This window comes from Oncorhynchus mykiss, chromosome 2 (genome assembly GCF_013265735.2).
Source record: "Oncorhynchus mykiss isolate Arlee chromosome 2, USDA_OmykA_1.1, whole genome shotgun sequence".
In the NCBI taxonomy this organism is placed as follows: Eukaryota; Metazoa; Chordata; class Actinopteri; order Salmoniformes; family Salmonidae; genus Oncorhynchus; species Oncorhynchus mykiss.
Genome location: NC_048566.1, coordinates 34960484 through 34984330, shown reverse-complemented (window position 1 = coordinate 34984330; position 23847 = coordinate 34960484). Strand labels below are relative to the sequence as shown.

At 43.4% G+C, this 23847-nt stretch overlaps 2 protein-coding genes across 5 annotated transcripts; one reads left to right on the top strand and one right to left on the bottom strand.

Annotated features, from left to right (window-relative positions):
• The first annotated feature begins 1537 nt into the window (after positions 1-1537).
• Positions 1538-17424, top strand: LOC110488264 (large proline-rich protein BAG6). 4 transcript variants are annotated; one of them, XM_021560421.2, is made up of 26 exons: positions 1538-1713; positions 2308-2540; positions 4614-4707; positions 4798-4915; positions 5302-5519; positions 5659-5730; positions 5868-5990; positions 6219-6397; positions 6685-6814; positions 7038-7238; positions 10492-10723; positions 11025-11081; positions 11525-11886; positions 12154-12226; positions 12398-12702; positions 12924-13215; positions 13401-13570; positions 13769-13822; positions 13973-14075; positions 14191-14315; positions 14505-14642; positions 14863-14910; positions 15016-15216; positions 15564-15671; positions 15957-16103; positions 16738-17424. In XM_021560421.2, exons 2-26 carry the CDS (start codon positions 2314-2316, stop codon positions 16831-16833), a joined length of 3873 nt encoding a protein of 1290 aa, XP_021416096.2. In that variant the 5' UTR covers positions 1538-1713; positions 2308-2313; the 3' UTR covers positions 16834-17424. The 4 variants fall into 4 exon arrangements, with proteins under 4 accessions (XP_021416096.2, XP_036802698.1, XP_021416104.2 ...); XM_036946803.1 differs by having other exon boundaries at positions 1542-1689; XM_021560429.2 differs by lacking the exon at positions 1538-1713 and having other exon boundaries at positions 10492-10591.
• Positions 17425-19778: 2354 nt separating this feature from the next.
• On the bottom strand, positions 19779-22960 carry LOC110488257 (tetraspanin-13). The gene is made up of 6 exons (XM_021560410.2): positions 22747-22960; positions 21877-22044; positions 21370-21450; positions 21000-21113; positions 20770-20883; positions 19779-19995 (listed from the first exon to the last, which is right to left on the bottom strand). The coding sequence occupies exons 1-6, from the start codon at positions 22807-22809 to the stop codon at positions 19921-19923; spliced, it is 615 nt and encodes a 204-aa protein (XP_021416085.1). The 5' UTR covers positions 22810-22960; the 3' UTR covers positions 19779-19920.
• Between the last annotated feature and the right edge of the window lie 887 nt (positions 22961-23847).

Here is a 23847-nt window from a genome sequence, read left to right as displayed (position 1 = left end):
AATATTTTGTTTAACCTTTATTTAACTAGGCAAGTCAGTTAAGAACAAATTCTTATTTTCAATGACGGCCTAGGAACAGTGGGTTAACTGCCTGTTCAGGGGCAGAACGACAGATTTGTACCTTGTCAGCTCGGGGGTTTGAACTTGCAACCTTCCGGTCCAACGCTCTAACCACTAGGCTACCCTGCCGCCCCTGGATGACTACCAGGAACTAGTTTAGAGAACTGAAATTGGGACTTGAACAGTGGCTCCTACAGCACAGGTGGGCATCTAATAGACACTGCCACAAAAACCAGCTCTGTGCAGAACCATACATTTAAAAACATCCTTGTGCATCCAGAGATCAGAGCTGCAATAGGGCAGGCCACAAAAAGCCTGGGCCTCTGGGCAGAGGCAGTTCAACATACACAGGGGGTCAAAACCTGGGGTGTATTCATTAAACATGTTCTTTTTCAAAACGTTATACAACAAACGTTTATTCGAAACAAAAAACGAGTTTCTATTGGACAGATTCTGGTATGTCCCGTCCCGTTTCGTTTGCTTCCGTTGTGTTCTTCAACGGTAAACCGTTTCCGTTGCAAGACGTAATGAATACACCCCTACTGCTCAGGGAAATCGGAAAAGACATGAATGAAGTCACTTTGGACTTGGACTGAAATGCACCCTTCCATTTGTTTGTTTTCCTCTGGATTTGGAGAGTAGCCTAGCCAGGAGCCCAACCTGATGTAACGTTAATGGATTCCAGTCTACTTGGAGAGTGAACTGATCAGAACATAGATATAGCCTAAACATAAGGTGGATGTAATATGGTAAACTACCTTGGTGGGTCTGTGACTGGAACCCGCTCCTCCTGTCTTTCTTCCTCGGACTCTTCGGTGTCGTAATCTCTTCTCCTCCTCCTCGGTGGCAGTGGCGGATTTAGGGCGGCATCATGCCGGGGGCGGCATGGGACGCATGCAAAATCTTTATATATATATATTCCGAATGGTGACATTTGCGTGATCGGTTTTCTATCGCTCATTTGCACGTAATGTCAACGATCTGTCCCCGTGTGGGATTGTTGGTCAATTAACCTTGTCGGAGTAGGCGACCTGATTCTAGTTTGTGAGCTACCCAGGCTACTGCGTGTTTTTTGTTAGCAATAGGGTAATAGTGTAATAATACTATTCTTTTTTATTCGTATTTATTTTATTTATATTTGTCACTTTTTAATCTAGCTTTAAATAGTTAGGAAGTTAATTAACTAAAGAGACATTTTGCAGAAAGCCACCTTTTCAGACTCATAACCCAGTTTACATTTCCAAATAATTTGATGTTATTCAGAAAAGCAGGGGGGAAACACTTGAAAAGGAGTGCAGTGCATCTACTCAAAATGTTTCAGGTCTTCCTTGGCTTGTATCCTTTCACCTGCACCAAAGTGGCTGTTTGACAACAACACCAAAAAATTGTCAGAGGAGGGTGCAACCAATTAGCCACCAATCACCCCATTAAAAGGTATAAAAAATCTTACCAATCACACCATTCATTTGGTGTATGTGTTACCTTTGAATAGTGATTCTGTACCACACGTACTGTGCGCAACCGTTTCAATGGTGAGTTTAACAGAGACTGAGTGAGTATGTTCACCATAGAAGCCAACCACAAAACCTTTCCTGGGAGTTATTAGTGTCAAAGTCCTGGGTTTCGTGGGTAATTGTCTTTGAGCTTTTGATCGTGAGTGTACCGTGTAATTACAGACAAGGAAAGTTATTCTACAACTTCATTATGGCATTGGCAAGTATAGTTCTTATAAAAGCATGCTTTAATTATATATTGGAGAGCTGTTTAGACCCTGATTTTTCAGAGTTTCATAGTCTGAGCTAGCTAATATAGTTAGTATCACCTAAAGAATGTTAGTTACTGTAGCTAGCTAGAAAAATATTAGCTAGCTATCCTCATCACGTTGTAGCTACATGTCATTCTTTGTTACCATTCTAGTCTGTTCCCACTCAATGACTTCTTCCATCACTCAAGGTATGTATAAGGGCACAAGCGAGACCCAAATGCTGACACAGGAGGCAGATGGTAGCGCTCCGATATTTATTATAACAAAGGGAGTAGGCAAAAACTGGAATATCAATGCGCTCACACTCAATACAGTTATCTCACACCTGGCTCCTGTTATCTAACAAAATACCGTTTGTCCTCGCAACACTACGTTCTGAATGTGCCCCCACAACTCATTGCACAGTTCCTGTCTTCATGTTATTCTGTATTTTTCCATCATGAGAAAGGCCCATGGCCCTGAAACTGTAACAATGTCTCAAGTCAGCTATGTTGCATCCAGTGGGGAGAACTGAGGTCAACCTACCTCCGCCCCATCTCCTACTTCTGAGTGGAAGACCATCCCAAGCAGTAGCCTGCCTAGCTCACAAACTAGAATCAGGGCGCCTATGCCTAAATCCGCCACTGCCACCGAGGAGGAGGAGAAGAGATTCCGACACTGACGAGTCCGAGGAAGAAAGACAGGAGGCGCGGGTTCCAGTCACAGACCCACCAAGGTAGTCTACCATAGTCTATCCACCTTATGTTTAGGCTATATCTATGTTCTGATCAGTTCACTCTCCAAGGAGACTGGAATCCATTAACCGTTACATCAGGTTGGGCTCCTGGCTAGGCTACTCTGTGCTGTAGGAGCCACTGTTCAAGTCCCAATTTCAGTTCTCTAAACTAGTTCCTGGTAGTCATCCACCATATTACATACTAGAAAATGCTCCAGTGGTTAGTCTCTTGATTATAGTTTCTGTTCAATTAGGAGAAGAAGCCAGTATTATTAACATGCACACAGCAACAGGCTCTTCTCCCAGAAGTGTACCATGCCTATTTTGGCTTTAGCCAAAACATGCAAACTCAGACAGCATTTATTTCATCAGCAGATTCTATTTTTGTTTGCATAGTATACCTTTTTTTTGTATAGGACGGGCACATCTTTCTGCTTTTCAACCCCTACTTATCTTGTATTTATCAAACAACAAACGAGACTCAAACAAAGGTAAAAAGGAGCACTTTGTTTCCCTTTTATTATACTGTCAACTTCCAGTAATATGAATATATATATATATATATAATTGCTGTTCCAAGCCCCACTCAGGCTCTTCTTCCTCAATCACTACATAGCTGTGAATTGATAATCCCAGCGGTCTCAGGCCTTTGTTGGAACTGGAAGCCCTGTTCACTTTGATGGGATGCCTTGTAAAGAAAGAGGAAATCATGTCTCACTTTGTTAATGAGGTCTTGGACCTCTTGGTTTCCCCTAATTTCATACAGGCCTGGTTTAACAAAAACATCCACACTTTACCTTCATCTACTACTGTTACTGTACTGGGGATATTATCTATCTGGCTAGCAGATCCATTTAGCAGATATAAGCTAAACAAGTTGAACTGACTTGATGAGCACGTCCCATTTGTTACTGTATGTTTGAAACGTCACAGCTGTTCTGGTAGCTAATCATATGTTACGTTACTTGAACCGCAGTTGCTATCATCATAGGAGGAACTAGTTAGCTTTACATGCCACACTGAATAATCGGTGAAGAATTGGCAAACATTCAGTTGAAATCGAAATATTTAATTTCACAGATAGGAGCTATCAAGTAAGTAAATAACTAGCTAGCTAACGTTGGCTGATTTCATACAGCTAATGGTAACGTTAGCTCAAGGCTGGCTCGCTAACTGCTGGCTAAAAGCTAACGTAGATGTGAGATACCTAGCTACACGTTTCACTGTCGTTTTTTGTCAATATTCGTGAGAAATTGATTGGACCATCACATTTGTATAAGTTCCATCTACAGTTAATATCAAGAGAACGCGGACGTAAATGTTTTGTTTGACCGTGTTTGCTTCAAGGCAAGGATGTTAGCCATTCAGCTAGCTAGCCATTTTAGCTAGATAACGCTCATGGAAGCTGCCATAGTTAACGTTAGACCACACAGTATCTTTGTTTAGGCAGTAGCTAGCTAACGTTAAAGTTAGCTAGGTAATTGCCCAATTGAAATTATATTAGCCACATTATACCATGGATATTGTTGAATACTCGTTTCTGATTGGCTTCAAGAGCATTCTAGGCCGTACACTATTCCCTATAACGCACGGTACATCAGCATGGTAGAATGGTAGCTGATTTTTGATAGCAAAAGTCGAATTGAAAACATTTAATTCGATTTTCATAATAGCAATTTAGGACTGATGGCTTGGTTAGCTTAACTAGTAACTCTGTTGGTTTGGTTACCACGGCAACTACTACAGCAATATAGTACATTTGCTTGCTACTTCAGTGGATGTGGAACACATTTCTACCTGCAAATTAACACATTTCTAGCGGCAAATGTGTTAAAGGTGCACTATGCAGAAATCACTGTGCCATTTCCTGTTTGCTAAAATTCTAATAGTTTGCCTAATTTAAGTTTAATGATGAAACCGTTGAGAATCATTCTCTCATCTAAACTGCTGTGAAAGATATTTTCCATAACCAAGCATATTGTATTTCCCTCATTGATTAACCCTTACATAATGCTATTCATGACAGCATTGATATGATACTTTATTCTATTGCCTCTGTTACTTGACACACAGGGTAAGCGTAACCATGGAGGAACCAGGTGCTGATATAGAGGTGACTGTCAAAACTTTGGACTCCCAGAGCCGAAGTTACACTGTAGGCGGACAGGTAGGTTCTCATATCCAACAGAGCGCTTTTACAGTAGCCTTACATATACTGGATATAGGCCTAATCCTCACACCGGTGTCTTTTTCTCAGTTGACAGTGAAAGAGTTCAAGGAGCACATTGCCACTTCAGTTGGGATTCCTGTGGACAAACAGAGGCTGATCTACCAGGGCCGAGTCCTGCAGGATGAGAGGACCCTGACAGAGTACAGTGAGTAATGCTGTCTGTGGAGTTGCCTGGAACCAATAGAAAACGGCCATATGCTAATAAACAGAAAATTAGTCCAGACAATTATCTGGAGCAGCACACAGCTGCAGTGATGCATCTGTCAACACAGAACAGAAACGCAGCAAACAGTCATATCTTTGTCTATATGTGATCTATAGAATAAGTCTTATTCACTTGTTCCATGACTTTCAAGGCCAGTAATGCACAGATATTATACAACTGCACACCATCAGAACTTGAGTATCCATCATGTAATTGCTGTAAGCCGTTTGGCTGCTTTGCACATCACCTGATAGATTGATGAAGCACCAGTGTCCTCTAACATGAATAGAGATGATATTCCTTGCTCTCTGTTTCCTCTGTCTCAGACGTCGATGGAAAAGTCATCCACCTGGTGGAGCGGGCCCCCCCTCAGCCCTCCCAGCCAGGCTCGGGGTCAGGGGGAGCGGAGGCCGGAGCGCCGCCCTCTTCTACCACCTCCCAGGGAACGTCCCAAGTGCCCCCACACGACCGCAACGCCAACAGCTATGTCATGCTGGGGACCTTCAACCTCCCCGTTAACGTCATGGACCCTCAGCAGATCCAGGTACAGCTTTTTTTTGTGTGTGTGTTACCCCTTTTTGGATCAAATTTGTCTTGGTTCTATGGTTTATAATGATATCCTGAGCGCCTGGTGTGGATCAGCACTGATATCTAGCCTGTACTGTCTACTACACTCTTACTAGATGTCAGTCCAGCAAATGATGTCAGGTTTGGGTGAGAATGCTAGGAATGCCAGAGTCAGCACCAGCACCGGGGTAAGAAATCAAATATATGATTTATAACAGATAAAATCCATAAATGAGGATGTATACTATCAATTTCTATATATACACACACAATGCTATGAACAAACATGTTGAGTAGCTGTCAACTAATACTCTTGCTGTCACAGAGCAATGGGTCCATGAATGTGCACATTGATATGGACCAATCGGTGCAGAGTGAGCCCAGGCTGAGACTGCTATTGGCTGAGAACCTGCTGAGGGACACCACTGCTCTCATCGAGAGGATGGAGGTGAGGTGTTAAGTTATAAACATTAGAACAACTAGGAATAACCACAGCACAGACCTATTTTTAATGAATACACTGGCTCAAACGTGAAACATAAGTATTTGGAGAAACTGTTACTTGAAGATATTCTTGGCAGTCTCAGGAAGCAGGTCTATTTGAGTTCGAAGTAATTCAATTAAGATGACTGAGCAACGTCCTCCCCTTGCCTGCTACCTTGTTGCTCAATCTCAGGATCAACCAAGCGGAACCTCAACCCAACCGGATTCTGCTGCTGCACCTCCTCCCTCTTCCTCCTCCTCCACTCCCTCTCCCTCCACCCAGCCCATGGACACATCTCCACCTTCATCTACTCCCCCTCCATCCTTCTCTTCCTCCACTCAAACAGAGGGAGCTGCCCAAGCTGGACCCAAGTAAGACATTATTGCTAACTATCGCTGTCCTGCATGTTTTTTGTTGTTGCTCTATACTGAATAAAAAGGATGCTGGATTAATTCAAAAGTTAGCAAACTGGACATTTTAATGTGAATTAAGAAGAATAGGGCTTAATCCAGAACTTGAGACCTGCATGCAAAATGTTCACTTTCGCACAGAATCTCCCATTGACATCAGCACATGAGGCTTGACTTTAGACATCGTGGTTGTTATTAGAAGACCTGTGATGCATGTAAGGATAACTCATCCCCTCTCCCCTTGACAGTCACCCCAGCCCAGCAGAGCTGGTAGAGATGCTGTCAGAGCTGAGGAGGGTGGAGGAGAGGCTTCAGCCATTCGTCCAGAGAACACACACTATCCTAGAGTCTGCTACCACTGCAGAATACGCCAACACCGTAAGCTTTTCACCACTGCATTCCTCATAACTTAGTGCTTTGTGGTTAGGTACAATTCACATGCACTGATCAGACATAGAAAGTAATGAGCGTTTGCTGTTTTGCCTTGTATTGTAGTTGGACTCTTACAATACTTGTCACTTTCCCCACATGACTACCTGAAAAAAATATCAAAACACACATTCTCAGAAAATGGCTTGAGCCCTTTTCTTGTCACACACAGGAAAGAGAGGAGGATCAGCGGATTCTCAACCTGGTGGGGGAGGCCCTCCGTCTCCTGGGCAATGCCCTGGTTGCCCTTAGTGACCTGCGCTGCAACCTGTTGAGTCCCGCCCCACGCCACTTACACGTGATCCGGCCAATGTCTCACTACACCTCCCCAGTGTCCATGCCTGGAGCCGTGCACCATCACATCCCACTACATGTTAGTTGGCGTTGTATCCCATTGTCAAACTTGTTTTGTTGTGACCTGGCAGACACTTACACCTATTACATTATTTCTGTCTTATGTACATTACCGGTCAAATGTTTTAGAACACCTACTCATTCAAGGGATTTTCTTTATTTTTAACATTGTAGAATAATAGTGAAGACATCAACTCTGAAATAACACACATGGAATCATGTGGTAACCAAACATCCTTCACCCTCCTTAATTTTGGGGCGGCAGGGTAGCCTAGTGGTTAGTGTTGGACTAGTAACCGAAAGGTTGCAAGTTCAAATCCCCGAGCTGACAAGGTTCACATCTGTCGTTCTGCCCCTGAACAGGCAGTTAGGCCGTCATTGAAAATAAGAATTTGCTCTTAACTGACTTGCCTAGTTAAATAAAGGTAAAATAAAAAACTCTGCAGCCCGACTCATCTCAAACCATCTCTATTTGGTTGAGGTCGGGGGATTGTGGAGGCCAGGTCATCTGATACAGCACTCATCACTCTCCCTCTTGGTAAAGTAGCCTTTACACAGCCTGGAGGTGTGTTGGGTCATTGTCCTGTTGAAAAACAAATTATAAATCCACTTAGCCCAAACCAGATGGGATGGTGTATCGCTGCAGAATGCTGTGGTAGCCATGCTGGTTAAGTGTGCCTTGAATTCTAAATAAATCACAGACAGTGTCACCAGCAAAGAACCCCCACACCATAACACCTCCTCCATGCTTTACGGTGGGAAATACACATGCGGAGATCATCCGTTCACCCACACCGCGTCTCACAAAGACACCGCGTTTGGAACCAAAAATCTCAAATTTGGACTCCAGACCAAAGGACACATTTCCAACAAATGAATGTCCATCGCTCATGTTTCTTGGCCCAAGCAAGTCTCTTCTTATTATTATTGGTGTCCTTTAGTAGTGGTTTCTTTGCAGGCCTCCTCTGATCAGTTGATGTTGAGATGTGTCTGTTACTTGAACTCTGAAGCATTTATTTGGGCTGCAATTTCTAAAGCTGGTAAATCTAATGAACTTATTCTCTGCAGAGGTAACTCTGGGTCTTCCTTTCCTGTGGCGGTCCTCATGAGAGCCCGTTTCATCAGTGTTTGATGGTTTTTGCGACTGCACTTGAAGAAACTTTAAAAGTTCTTGACATTTTCCGTATTGACTGACCGTCATGTCTTAAAGTAATGATGGACGGTCGTTTTTCTGTGCTTATTTGAGCTGTTCTGTCCATAACATGAACTTTGTCTTTTACCAAATAGGGCTATCTTCTGTATACCACCCCTACCTTGTCACCACACAACTGATTGGCTCAAATGCATTCAGAAGGCAGGAAATCCCACAAATTAACTTAACAAGGCACACCTGTTAATTGAAATGCATTCCAGGTGACTACCTCATGAAGCTGGTTGGGAGAATGCCAAGTGTGTGCAAAGCTGTCATCAAGGCAAAGGGTGGAAACTTTGAAGAAACCCAAATATTAAATGTATTTTGGTTACTACATAATTCCATGTGTTATTTCATAGTTTTGATGTCTTCACTATTATTCTACAATGTCAAATTGTACAAATAAAGACCCTTGAATGAGTAGGTGTTCAAAATCTTCTGTATTTAGTTACAGTTGGAGGTTTACATACACTTAGGTTGGAGTCATTAACTCGTTTTTCAACCACTCCACCAAATTCTTGTTAACAAACTATAGTTTTGGCAAGTCGGTTAGGACATCTACTTTGTGCATGACACAAGTAATTTTTCCAACAATTGTTTGCAGACAGATTATTTCACTGTATCACAATTCCAGTGGGTCAGAAGTTTACATATACTAAGTTGAGTGTGCCTTTTAAACAACTTGGACAATTCCAGAAAATATCATGGCTTTAGAAGCTTCTGATAGGCTAATTGACATCATTTGAGTCAATTGGAGGTATACCTGTGGATGTATTTCAAGGCCTACCTTCAAACTCAGTGCCTCTTTGCTTGACATCATGGGGAAATCAACCAAGACTTCAGAAAATAAACATTTGTAAACCACAAGACTGGTTCATCCTTGGGAGCGATTTCCAAACGCCTGAAGGTACCACGTTCATCAATAGTACACACGTCGAAACATGCGACCGCGCAGGAGTCATACTGCTCAGGAAGGAGACGCGTTCTGTCTCCTAGAGATGAACGTACTTTGGTGCGAAAAGTGCAAATCAATCCCAGAACAACAGCAAAGGTGAAGATGCTGGAGGAAACCGATACAAAAGTATCTATATCCACAGTAAAACGAGTCCTATAACGACATAACCTGAAAGGCCGCTCAGCAAGGAAGAGGCCGCTCAGCAAGGAAGAAGCCACTGCTCCAAAACCGCCCAAAAAAGCCACTGCAACTGCACATGGGGACAAAGATTGTACTTTTTTGATAAATGTCCTCTGGTCTGATGAAACAAAAATGGAACTGTTTGGCCATAATGACCATCGTTATGTTTGGAGGAAAAAGGGGGAGCCGAAGAACACCATCCCAACCGTGAAGCACGGAAGTGACGGCATCATGTTGTGGGGTTGCTTTGCTGCAGGAGGGACTGGTGCACTTCACAAAATAGATGGCATCATGAGGAAGGACAATTATGTGGATATATTCAAGCAACATCTCAAGACATTAGTCAGGAAGTTAAAGCTTGGTCGCAAATGGGTCTTCCAAATGGACAATGACCCCAAGCATACTTCCAAAGTTGTGGAAAAATGGCTGAAGGACAACAAAGTCAAGGTCTTGGAGTGGCCTTCACAAAGCCCTGGACAGAACTAAAAAAGCATGTGTGAGCAAGGCCGCCTACAAACCTGACTCAGTTACACCAGCTCTGTCAGGGGAATGGGCCAAAATTCACCCAACTTATTGTGGGAAGCTTGTGGAAGGCTACCCAAAAGTTTGACCCAAGTTAAACATTTTAAAGGCAATGGTTCCAAATACTAATTGAGTGTATGTGAACTTCTGACCCACTGGGAATGTGATGAAAGAAATAAAAGCTGAAATAAATCATAACTCTCTACTATTATTCTGACATTTCACATTCTTAAAATAAAGTGGTGATCCTAACTGACCTAAGACAGGGAATTTTTACTAGGATTAAATGTCAGGAATTGTGAAAGACTGAGTTTAAATGTATTTGGATAAGGTGTATGTAAACTTTGGTTAGTTTTAACTTTATTTGATATCGTTTGCCAATGGAACACAGTACTTCAATGACATTTTGAAACTCATCTGCAGATGAACCTGGGAGCCACGGTCACAATGGCGTCCAATGGCAGACCAGCTACAGACGGACAGGCCCAGCCCAGTCAGACCCCCGGCCAGTCGGACCAGCCAGGTCAGGGACAGACTTCCCCCTCACAGCCTCCCCCGTCCAATCAGCAGGCTGGACAGGGACAGCCCGGCCCCCGGGTCATCAGGATCAGCCACCAGACAATGCCGGTGGTCATGATGCAGATGAACACGGACGGTGTGTTGTCCCCTACCCGCCACTGATTGAATGCTTTACCACAACATGTCCATCCGTTTCTCGTCCACAAATGGCCCATTGGAAGTGAATAACTCTACCATTGCATTTATTCCCTATTGCCAAATGGTGTTTTCTGAGAGAAAGTTTTCTTTCTTTGACTGAAAGTCAGGTCCCTGTACTGCTCAAATCGATAGGTCTCGTTCAATTTTGGGTGTTATTTTTTAAGTGTTTGTTAAACCATAGTGTCCATTTGTTTTTACACACGGTTTACAGTTCAAACATTGTCTGTGTGTGTTTACAGACTCTGGTGTTCCTCAGGCAGCTGGACAGCCAAATGTTGCAGGAATGGGTCAGCCAGGTGAGTGTTGGTAACACTTCATGATGATGTTTTAGTACCTCTGGTTGTATCTCCGAATAACTGCGGACTAGAGTTTTTATTTATTTATTTTATTTTACCTTTATTTAACCAGGTAGGCAAGTTGAGAACAAGTTCTCATTTACAATTGCGACCTGGCCAAGATAAAGCAAAGCAGTTCGACAGATACAACACAGAGTTACACATGGAGTAAAACAAACATACAGTCAATAATAAAGTATAAACAAGTCTATATACAATGTGAGCAAATGAGGTGAGAAGGGAGGTAAAGGCAAAAAAGGCCTTGGTGGCAAGGTAAATACAATATAGCAAGTAAAACACTGGAATGGTAGTTTTGCAATGGAAAGAGTAAAGCCCCGTAAACCAGAGATCCTGAATCCAATATTCAAGGCACAAAGAAACCTTTTCTTATACTCTCTCCCCAGGCTTCCAGATGCCTCCCGGTGTTCAGATGAATCCAGACTTCATGCAGTCCATCGTGCAGCAGATCGCCCAGTACACAGAGGCTGTAGCTGCTGCCACCGGGGGCGCCATCCCTGGCCAACCCCCCCAGCCTACCCCCCCAGGCTCCACTGCTACCTCTTCCACAACCACCACCGGCCCTAACACCCCCACTACCACCCCCACAGCCCCCCCTCCGCCTTCTCCCGGGGCCCCCCAGGCCAGGGTGGTGTTCACCCGGCCCGCCTTTGCTCCCAGGATCCCTCCACCCGTCTTTGGCACCCGGGGGGCCACCATCAACCTGAGGACTAGTGTGCCGCCCATGATGGGTCAGCAACCAGGACAGGTGAGCATGTTTGTTATAGGGGGTTTGGTGCCCTATGGGTTTAGTGCAGGACTGAGATTAATGTCTTGTAGATTTCAGTCAAGTTTTGACAAGAAGTTGTCAGACTTGGAATTTCAGCAGGAGGCATTCGTGTTTGCTAGTCGTTGTGGGCATTTCCATCGAGAGTACCAATTGTCTTAAGCTGTAGTGCTCTGAAATCTTAATGACATCGCCATGTTTGCATTATATGCTAACGTTAACTGTTGACCTATGACCTCTCCCCCACAGCCCTTCCCTCCTGCTGCCCTCAATCAGATGATCAGTGGACTGGTGGGGCAACTCCTGATACCTGGACAGATGGGTATACACCCCACCTTTCAAACATCTTATTTGTATTTATTTTTTTTTAGGGGGGGGGGGGGGGGGGGGTTTGCATAGTTACCAATCACACTAAAAGTGAATCCTCTGTTTGAAGTGTTAAGTGTACTGTTAGCCAACTCTAATTTTGTTCCTTTCTTCCTTTCCCCCCCAGCTGGTCAAACAGCCACCTCCTCTGCTTCTCATACCTTCTCCTCATCCTCCTCCAACTCTTCTTCTTCCTCCTCATCCTCCTCTGGCCCTATCCCCGCTCCTGCTCCTGCCCCTGGCACCACTGTTCCCCCAGGCCAGCCCGGAGCCATCCCCACCATGCCCCAGGGAGCTCCCCCTGACCTGGCCCAGCTCCTGGGCTCTCTCCTGGGGACCGCAGGGGCAGTTCCTGGGGCCATGGGACCCTCCATCACTGTGACTATGCCTGGAGTGCCTGCCTTCGTCCAAGGAGTGTCTGACTTCATGCAGGTCAGTGTCTGGATCGGAGTTTGTTCCAAGGGTATTCTGTGGATTAGGACATATAGAGCAGTAGAGCCTGTTACAACAGAATGGTTGAAACCAAGATTACATCACCCCCCAGTTAACTGACGTGTTAGTTGTAAGAATACCTTAATGGCATCTTAACAACATATCTTTCATATGATACATTTTTATTTTCTCCCTGTCCATCATCTCGCTCTCCATCTCAGGCCTCCGGACCAGTCTTCCCACCACCCCCCAACGGTGCCCCCCAGCCCCCTGCCTCTGGCACCCCCCCCCCTCCACCCGGGACCACCCCTAACCCTCCCACGGGGGACGGTGCCGGGGCCCAGGGAGAGGCCCTGAATCCGGAGTTGTTCACTGGGATTGTACAGGGGGTCCTGTCCACCATGATGGGCTCCCTGGGCTCTCCCCAGAGCAACACTGAGAGCATCGCCCAGTTCATCCAGAGGCTCTCTGAGACCAGCAACATCTTCACACCCGGCACAGGGGACGCCATGGGTAAGAGTTTCTGTCTTGTGTGCTTTCTTTTTTCTCTCTGTCCCTTTTTCTTGAACCTTGCTCTCTCTTCCTGTTTCTGTCTATGAAGTGTAATCTCTTTCTCCCACGTTCCCTCTTTTTCTCCCATGCTCTCTCTCTTCCTCAAATGTTTTTGTTCCATGTCCACAGTTGTCTCTCTCCCTCAGGTTTCTTTGGAGACCTACTGACCCTGGTGTGTCAGAACTTCTCCATGGTGGACCTGGTCTTGCTGCTCCACGGCCAGAACCAGCCCCTGGGTCGCATCCAGACCCAGCTGTCTCAGTTCTTCACCCAGCACTATCTCAACGGGAGCGAGCCCACCGACCACAACATTGCTGTGAGTGGGCCACCGTCTATATAACCGCCTCTGTCTGGGATGTTACTGTCACCGTTCATTACTGTCACGCGTCAATTACTGTCACCTGTCATTAGTGTCACTGCACATGGGGCTACACAAGCTACTTGATGAGTCTCATTATCTCTCCCCCTTTCTCTCTTTGGTTATTTTTCTTTGTTATTTTCACTGTGATCATAGGCTGCTGCTGATGGTCTCATCAATGAACTTGAGGAGTACATTACCGAGAGCTTTGTAAGTACCATAGTTCACTTACGCTGCCCCCTTTTATAGTCCGTGGTCTTCAAATTGCTCAATAATACCAGTCACTTAAATTCTCCCCGTGGCCAGTTGGTCAGAGGTGAATCAGTTGCTCACATTTCTCTCTTTGTCTTGGTCCTTCAGTCTTCAGTGGCAGTGTTGGAGGGTGTCAACGTCACTCAGACCAACCTGTCCTTCTTCAGACATCAGTTAACGCGTATCGCCACACACATACTCCGCTGCACAGGTAACATTCTGTCTTCATTGTGCCAAATTATTTTACTTGACGCAATTCATCTGACCTGGCCTATGAATGTCTGTGCTTTTGTCACTTATTGCTGGGGTTTTTTCACCTCCTGCAGACAACACGTTTGGGCCGCAGCTGCTGCAGATGTGCAACCAGGGGCTGTTTGAGTGTCTGGCCCTTAACCTGTACTGTCTGAGAGGAGAGCAGAGTGCCCTCACTTCTGTCATCAACCACCGCATAGTCAGTACATGCACGCACACACACACAATGTTCCTTATGATATGATATACAACCTCCCACTCCATGTCTCTCCTCCTTCCATCCAGGTTCTCTCTGTCTGTCAGATGATTTATAATACTCCTTCTATAGATTTGAAAAAAAGAGCTAAATGGAGGTGAAATAGGTGTGTTGACCCCTCTCCTGTTACAGAGGACGTTGTCGGCTGACATGAACCCCAGCCTGGTGAACTGGCTGACCAGTATGCTGACCATGAGGCTCCAGGTCATCCTGGAGCACATCCCCGTCACAGAGGACCAGATACTACATTATGCCGTCCACACACAGCAGGTAATTAACACACACACCATCTCGCAAACAGATCATAGTGTTAAAAAAAATAATAATTAAGCACACTGTTAGTGTTCTAGAAGGCTCATTTACTGGACTACTATCTAACAATGCACGTGGATACCATCATTTCCTAATCAACTGTCAGTTACGATAGCTGTCATAGATTCCATTACCTCATTCCATTCAAGCAATATATGTTAAATGGTTTCTTTTCAAGGGGGAGGCCTCTAATGCACAGGAGCCTCAACGTGCCCAGATCATGGAGGTAAGGTTTTAAAATGTATTTGTAAAATTAATTATATTGTCCTCTATACCTTGGTGTGTTGTTTCTTACCATAACTCTCTTTTCTCTATCGCCATCCCACCTTAGATGGAGGCCACCCACTCCCCAGCCCCGGCCACCACAGCTGAGGAAGCCATGGCGTCGTCACAGGAGACTAGGGCAGAACCCAGGGAAACTGGAGCCACCGGAGGGGCTGCGCCATTGGGTGGTGCCATGGCAGCAGCTGAAGCCAGCGGGAGGGAGGAGCCTGGTAGAGAGACTGAGGCCTGGACTGCTGCCGTCCCTGCTGTAAGAACACTGTTCAGCTCTCTCCCACTACTTGTCCAATCTTTCTCTCGTCCACTTTAGTTTCTTTGCCATTCTCTGTCTTCCACTCTGTCCACATGCTGTTTACTCTTTTTTTTTTTTACATACAGGCTTCTAGTTGAATTTATACTGAATTTTTGCAAAACTGTCATTGACTTGTAGTTTGGATACTTGGAGAAAGGAAATTATCCAGCAATGGAAGTGTTTCGCCTAATCAGATCTGCATCCAAACCCATTCAAGTCTTAAAATCCAGTGTGCAGTTATATGGCTCTCGAGTGAGTTTAATTGTCTGTCTGTTATTCTGATCATGTCCGTCACTGTGTGATAGGAGTGGGTACCCATCATCAGACATGACCTGATCACCCAGAGGAAGATGAAGGCCCAGCCTCCCATGTCTGACGCCTATTTACATGGGATGCCTGCCAAACGCAGGAAGGTAAATAGATGCCCTGTGAATGAAACTAACTTATGTGCAAATGACAAGCCCTGATCTCACAGGTCTTCCGTTATAGGAGGCATCCTGCAAGCTTTGTTGGCAGAATGCTTCCAGGCTGTATTTGTAGTTGACCCTCCATGGCTAAAATATGGGAGACTTGCTATATCAGGACTAACATAAACTCTGATCATTGTAGTATCAGCATGCTATGTTCAACATTGAGTGCAAGGGCTTATTGTTGCACTAAAAGTTGGATTAGCGTATGACCAGGGTGTGTGTTTTCAGACCGGACAAGGGGACGGCGCTCTTCTCTCCCTCTCCGACGCCGTTAGCAGGGCGGCCAGGACGGCCGGAGTCAGGCCAGTCACTTCCCCAGACAACCTGCAGGAGGAGCTTGACAGCCCTGAGCTCCAAGAGGCCTATGCAGAGCAGGTACAGTCCTCCCCCAACACTCACTGACAGAAAAACAAGCTGTTTCATTCCATGGCTTCGCTTATTAATATTAGATGTCACACATAACAGTTAAATGCAGTGGTGGAAAAGGTACCAAAAAGTACCCATTTTCTAGTCAAGATAACTTAATAGAAAATGACTCAAGTGAAAGTCACCCATTAAAATACTTAAGTAAAAGTCTTTGTTTTTAAATATAAATTCCTTATATATTTGGCAAACCAGACGGCACTATGTGTTTGTTTTTCATTTGCGGATAGCCAGGGGCACTCTCCAACACCCAGACATAATTTACAAACAAAGCATGTGTTTAGTGAGTCCACCAGATCAGAGGCAATAGAGTTGACCAGAGATGTTCTCTTGATAAGTGTGCGAATTGGACAATTTCTGTCCTGCTAAGCATTCAAAATCGAATGAGTACTTTTTGGTGTCAGGGAAAATGTATGGAGTAAAAAGTACATTATTTTCTTTAGGAATGTAGTGAAGTAGTTTGCTTTACTATTTATATTGAAGTGTTTTGCACCACTGTGATTTTCAATATTGAACAATGATAGCTGATGCATTTTATATATTGAACCACCTTTTTTGTAATTGCCACCTTTGTCCTCTGTATCAGGTGAAGAAAGACATAAAGAAGCGAGTGAGAGAGGACCCGGACTTCAGCTCTCAGCAGTTCCCCAACACACACAGAGCTTTTTCATCCGACTCATAACCCAAACACAACTTGTTTTGCAACCCGATTCAATTTTAACATAACCAACCTGTATACATCATCACCATCCTTCAGTTTTACTTTTGGATTGCTCAGTATCACAACTGAATGCAGTTAAACCTACCATTTTTTGTTGTATCATAGACACCTTGCATCTCCTTTTGACTAATTTACTGATTTTATTTTTCCAGCGCCTGTTTTTTCCCCACCCTCCCCATGATGGACACACCTGATTTGACAAGTTTGTTTGGACTTTATTTTATGGATGACTTTTACCGTAACATCTGCAATGCTCCGTTTTGTTTAGCATTACCATGTCAATATTATCGTGCCTATACATCTAACCTGTTTTGTGTTTTTCATTAGCTTCCCTGAAAATAGAAATGGCTTATTTCAAGAGTATGCTTTCATGGGATGAAAGTAAATGCTGTTTTGGTACATGAATGTAAGTGTGCTGAATAAATTACTTGGTACACAATGTTGTTTAATGGTGCTTGTGGAGAAACAATAAGTACCGGCCTTTCAGTTGTCTAGGCCAGTTATCAACATTTTATTTTTTACATTACCCTAATAAAAACAGTTCTGTAAGAATGAGGTTTGTGCAATGGGCCTAATACATTATCACAGCATATTGGCTATATTGAACCTTTATTTTAACTAGGCGTGAGTTAAGAACAAATTCTTATTTTACAGTGACAGCCTACCCCAGCCAAACCCTCCCCTAACCCAGATGTCCCTCCCCTCCCCTGACAATATTGTTCTTAGAACAGATATTTAATTTAAGCTTTGAATACAAAATAGATCACCCATAGATTGGTGTAGCATTTGGAAGGCACCGCTGGGCATAAATTGAAATAATTTGCAAGTCATTTTTTAAAATTTTACTGGACTGATTGTACCTGCGTCTGATGGTCATGGTGCTTTCAAGAGACATGGGAACTTGGGAAAAAACTAGGTCAAATCATGACGCCAGTGATCTTCAGGTCGGAGGTCTAGAAAGATGTCAGTTTCTAAATTGGGATTCAGAGTTGGATGGCCGTTCAAAACGATCTTTCCCAGTCGGATCTATCCCCCCCCCCGGACATTTACGAGTAGTTTTGAACACGGCATTCATCTCAGCTGAAGTAGAGCGTAGCAGACGGTGCTCCACTCACTGTCCTTGCGCTCTCCTTTTCTTCCGGTGAGACTGACCCGAGGGGACACCGTTTTCCACCTGACGGCGAAACTAGAGTCCCACCACATCTAACTCGTTCACAAATTCGTGTTGTTCCTATGACCGGAGAAAGTTAAATATTTATAAATATTAAAAATAGACGACCTGCTAATAATAAAAACGCAGGGCTGTCGATCCACTTGGCTACTCATTCATCACAGCGGGAGTGAGAGCATGGAGAAGCGCGTTTCGTTTTGCAAAGGTTGAATAAAGATTGTTGACATTGCCGAATCAAAAATGTCACATTAATTCAGTCATAAAACAGCAGATATTTGCTGTATTCTTTGACAGTCTCTGTAGTCATGGTTTTAAACGTTAAATCTTACGTCGGCTAGTATTAAACTGTCGTTGAAGCGCTATAAACGCCGTGATTTGAGCTATCCGATTGGCCAGCCCAATCGGAGAGCTGGCACCAGATCTCCCGGTCAGGTGGAGTTTCTCTTTTTAGACAAATGAAAACGGTTCGAAATGGGAACACTTTGCCTCCCGGTGCGCAGGGCTTCTGAAAAAGTGCACATACCGCCAACATCACAACACAAAAAAAACTAAAAGGAACACAAGCCATCATCACAGCTTTTATAGTTGGCTTTTCTACAGAAATGTTTGATCAACTATGAATGCCTTGAAGATCGACAGGTTGGTGACCAACGGTCATTTGCATGGTGAAACATGTTACCACTGACAGCTTGTGGCACTATACACTAGCAACACATTACCATCACAGAACAGCTCACATTTGTTCCACATGTGCTAAGTTGATCATTCAAATATAAAAAGCCAGTTTGTTTAACTTTAACATTGTGTTAAGACTGATTTAGGTATGGTGATGCCTTCATGAACAGGTTGGGCAGCCTATAGAAGAACGAAAGGGAATACACAGTTGGGTCCTTGTTCCTATCCTGTTTGGAAGGCAGGAATGTAGCCTTAGGCGTAACTAACACAGCACCGAGTTACCTATTTTTACTTGGTCATAAGACTGCATTGCAACTCACTGTGCTCTGTATCTAATGTAGATCTCAGGGAGGGAGGGGGTTGGCCAAATTAGGAAAGGTAAGTCTCTAAGCAAACCCTAATGTTCGCTGGAGAACAGTTAAACTGTGATTTGGAGGAAGAAATGAAGTCACACTACACCAGTGCCAGTGAAGAAATCACAGCTGTAAACTTTCTTCCTGAATCTAATTTTGAGAATTATATTTTTGGTTGTGACATTGAGTGATAGCCTACACCAGATGTTTAGAAATAGGTTGTAATATGAACTGATACCAAATCAGTTTGTGTAATGCTTGAAGCTTTCAGATGAATAGGACAATATAGCTTAACTGTTTAGAAATTAAGTCAAAAAAAGCTTAATGTCTGGATTAGTACATCTCCTGTGTAGTGATCGACTATTTAAAACTTTAGTAGGGCTGAATCTGAAAAAAAGGCTGAATCTGTTGGCATCCGTGTGACATCTAATACACTGCAACAAAGAGAGCACTGTGTAGGTACCCAAAGAAAGCCAGGTTTGAAACTGGGAATCCACAGACAGCTTACCAGGAAACATTGCTCTCTGCCTTTACCCTATGTCTGTGCTCTGTTTGCATAAGGTGTATGACATTTGCTCACGACTCCGATCAGTGACCTCAGTCTGATTAAACCTTAAAGTAACTGCTCTCAATTTCAGTGTCCATCACTCAAGATTCAAATTGATTGGAATTGTTTCACAAACTTTGTCAAAAAACAGCCAGTAGTATTAGATATATCAACGCATAGTTATATTATCACAGCAATGAAAATATCCAAATAGGAAACATATAATAATCATAAGATAAAAGTCACACAGGATCTAAATACAAATGCATGACAGTGCAAAGTTGAGTTTATGAACAAGCTAGTTATAGAAATGCACCAGAGTTTGGACGGGAATCCTTCTGATTTCTGTATCTGTGCGTTAGCCACACTCCCAGGATCTGAAATTAGATGGGGGAAGAAAAAAAAAATAGCTGAATATGTGATTCAATTAATACTAAAGCACAATATACACTGTGTACAAAACATTAGAACACCTTCCTAGTATCTGTGTTGCATTTCCTTTTGCCCTCAAAAGGGAGGGAGTTAGGGAATGAACTTTACAAGGTGTGACGTGTTCCACAGGGATGCTGGCCCATGTTGACGACAATGTGTCAAGTTGACTGGATGTCCTGGTGGACCATTCTTGATACCCATGGGAAAGTGTTGAGCATGAAAACACCAGCAGCATTGCAGTTCTTGACACACTCAAACTGGTGAGCCTGGCACCCTGTTGAAATCTTGTCTTGCCCATTCTCCCTCTGAATGGCACACATACACAATTCATGTATCAAGACTTGAAATCCTCCTTTAACCTGGCTCCTCCCTGTCATCTACACTGATTGAAGTGGATTTAACAAGTGACATCAATAAGGCATCATAGTGTTCACCTGGTCAGTCTCATGGAAAGGGCAGGTGTTCTTAATGTTTTGTACACTCAGTTGAGATCAATCGATTTAGAATCATTGAATTCATTCCTGAAGTCAAAATCAAAAGTCTAAAATGTAGAGTGTGTTGATGACATAATATAAAAATGCAGACAGTAAAAGTCCCCACTACAAAGTGTTCCGTTTTCAGTTCCAATTACATAGGAATCCCACAGCCTTTTACTCTGTTACACAGCAAATTCCACCCATTGCCAGTGCATTGCTATGAGGCTACAGCAGGTTGCTAACCTCTGTGAAGCTGAAGAAGCATCCAATCCCACCCACAAAGCGTAAAACCTCCTCAGCATGACTTTGGATGATTGGACCACAAGGGTTGCAGGATAATGGGTTGGAGAAACAGTCCTGTAGTGTGAGGAAGCAAGTAGACAGGACAAAATTTAAGTAATGTGTCCATCACTCAAGATACTATCTGACAAACATGTTGCTGGTTTTTACTGCTAACAAGCTAGCGTCTTTACCGCGTCACAGGTGCCATTATAGTTCGGATGGAAGAAGCCACAGCAGTTTAAACTTTTCTCCACATCCTTCTGAGTGGCCTCGGACTTGTTCCAGCCCACCTCTAGGAGTTCTTTCTACAGCGGGGGAAATGGATGAAGCGGTGCAGGGAGATGAGGCTCTGGTCACAGAATTCAATCAGCATGTCATCAACCAGAGTGCTTCTTTGAGATCAACTGGAAATCATTCACACTTTCCATTTATGTTGTGCATTAGCCATTTGTCAACTAGCTAATACAGGACATAGAAGGAAAGTATGAATGATTTCCAGTATTTATTTAAGGTGTTCTACAGATTAAGTGGTCATGAGTCACATCATACATTGTCACGTACCTGCTGCTCTTTATTGATAGCCAGACATGCGGCAGACACTGACAGCTGAACCATGAACACCAGGAACAGGATAATCATGTACTGAGGCCAACTAAGGAAGCTCACATGTGACAACCAACTAGGCAACACTAGGCTGTGTATTTGAAAGAGAATTGTTCATAAAGTGAGAAAATAGCAGTTAAGTGTAGTCTGGATAGAGCAGTTAAAAACACATTGCGACTAAGATCCTCTAGTATACAACAGTCCTCTGTGTTTGTTATCAATATGTCTTGTACTGTAGTAGTTTGTATTCACTTGACTATGTAATGATATGTGGCATGAATAAAACACATTACAATTACACCCAACCCTGTGCAATCATATCACATCATGGGGATGAAAGGTGAACATATCTAGGATCAGCTTCCCTTCCCCCAATCCTAACCATTAGTTGGAAAAATGCAAAAAAAACATGACCCAAGTTCTGTGTCTAGGGGCAACTTCACCCTACTCCTGATTGAAGGATACAAAGAACAGCAGGACCTGGTGGTGCTTCAGGGCACCACAGAGGCCCACGAAGGCCACAAATAACAGGAAGATGCCCACACCAATGATTCCAGCCACCACCCGAAAACTTGAGACCAGGCCAAACCATTTCCCCCAAGCAGCTACTCCAATCAGCAGCAAGCTCACCATCTGAAGACCAAGCACAATACAACGTCATGACAGAAATCCACTGGGAACGGAAAAGCACTCAAAAAGGACACTTGATGCTGATTTCTTTGATGTGGGCAAAGTAAACACCATCTCATATTCAGGCTACCACCTTCAGACTGATTAAAGTCTGTTTAGACAGATGTTTATATGAAATAAATACATAGAATACAAGACATTTACAAAGTATCACATTGAGTATTTTGATTATATATATATTAAATTGCAAGAATTGTATGACGATAATGTATCACACTTTACAGATATGGTTTAGACAAGTGGTTCCCAACCTTTTTCGGTTACTGTACCACCAACAAAATGTTGTTCTGCCCCGTGTAACCCTGAAGTAATCCCATAAATACATTTTCCCAGTAGGTTTATGGTATCATGAGGCTTCTTAAGTACCCCCAGTGGATCGGCCAAGTACCCCTGGTTGGGAACCAACACTGTCGACTTTGCATTAACTGAGAGACATTTGTGCAACTGTTTGGAATGTAGCCTACTATCATTTTGATTGGTGTCACAACGACTTAAAATTTGCCCGACAGCCTTCTTGCCCTGGCTATATTATTCTTGGCTAGAATCATGTTGGCTTTTGCACTTATTATTATTATTGCACTCATTAAAAGCCTATCATCAAAAACAATACGGTCGCATATGGAAACATCTGTGCGTGGTACTTACAACATAAAGTATGTTCAGAGCGCATAGGGAATTCTTCGTGCAAACAAATCCTCCGCAAACCATTGTCGATATTCGTTTTTTATCCTCTCGAACAAAGCAATTCTCAGACTCAAACGTCTCCGAGTTGAAAAGTAGTTAAGTCTTATCATAGAATGACAAACAGTGCCTGTGGCGTTTTACAGGTGGGTAGGATTGCAAGGAGGGCCCAGTCCAGGGAAATAGCTTTTCAACTTACCTGATTGGTCGTCTTGAAATTATGACTTCACATATGCAAATATTGCAAAAACAATTGCATGACGGCTGAGCCAAGTGATTACCAAGGTGCAATTTTAATCCCCAGATACTGTGTATGTTTATGTATTTATAATTTATTTAACTAGGCAAGTCAGCTAAAAACAAATTATTATTTACAATGACGGTCTACCCGGGTCAAACCCTGATCCGGACGACACTGGGGCAATTGTGCGCCGCCCAATGGGACTCCCAAACGCGGCCGGTTGTAATACAGCCTGGAATCGAATCAGGGTCTGTATTGACGTCTCTAGCACTGAGTGCCTTAGGCCGCTGCGCCACTAGGGAGGTTAACTTGGACTAGACTGCAATGTAAGACATTTCACATTAAATATTCCCGAACGAAAAATAGAGTGCAGTATGCTGCAAATACTGCATCCAAAAACTTTACTGCAATAATTTTGCAGTGTAACTGCAGTTAGAGTGCAGTTCAACTAGTTATTCTGCAATTACTGCTTCAAAATACCACGGTGGACTGCAGTTACTGCACTTTTACTGCAGTTTCAAAACTGCAATCTTTTTTGTAGGGGTTTAACCTACAGTGATGAGGAAAATTACTTTTGAAACAATGGGAGCATATAATGACTGGTTATGACACTAATGTATCTCTAACCTTTATCTTTTAATTTGGACATTGATAAACAACACTATTGCTTTTCAATAAAACACATTATTTATTATTCAAGTTATGAAAGTGTGCTAGTGCTTATGGACAAATGTGATGAATTATACCCCACTAAAACATATTGAAGCACACCGACGGCTAGAGCAACAATCTATCAAATGTGTACAGTCTACGCTTCAACAAAT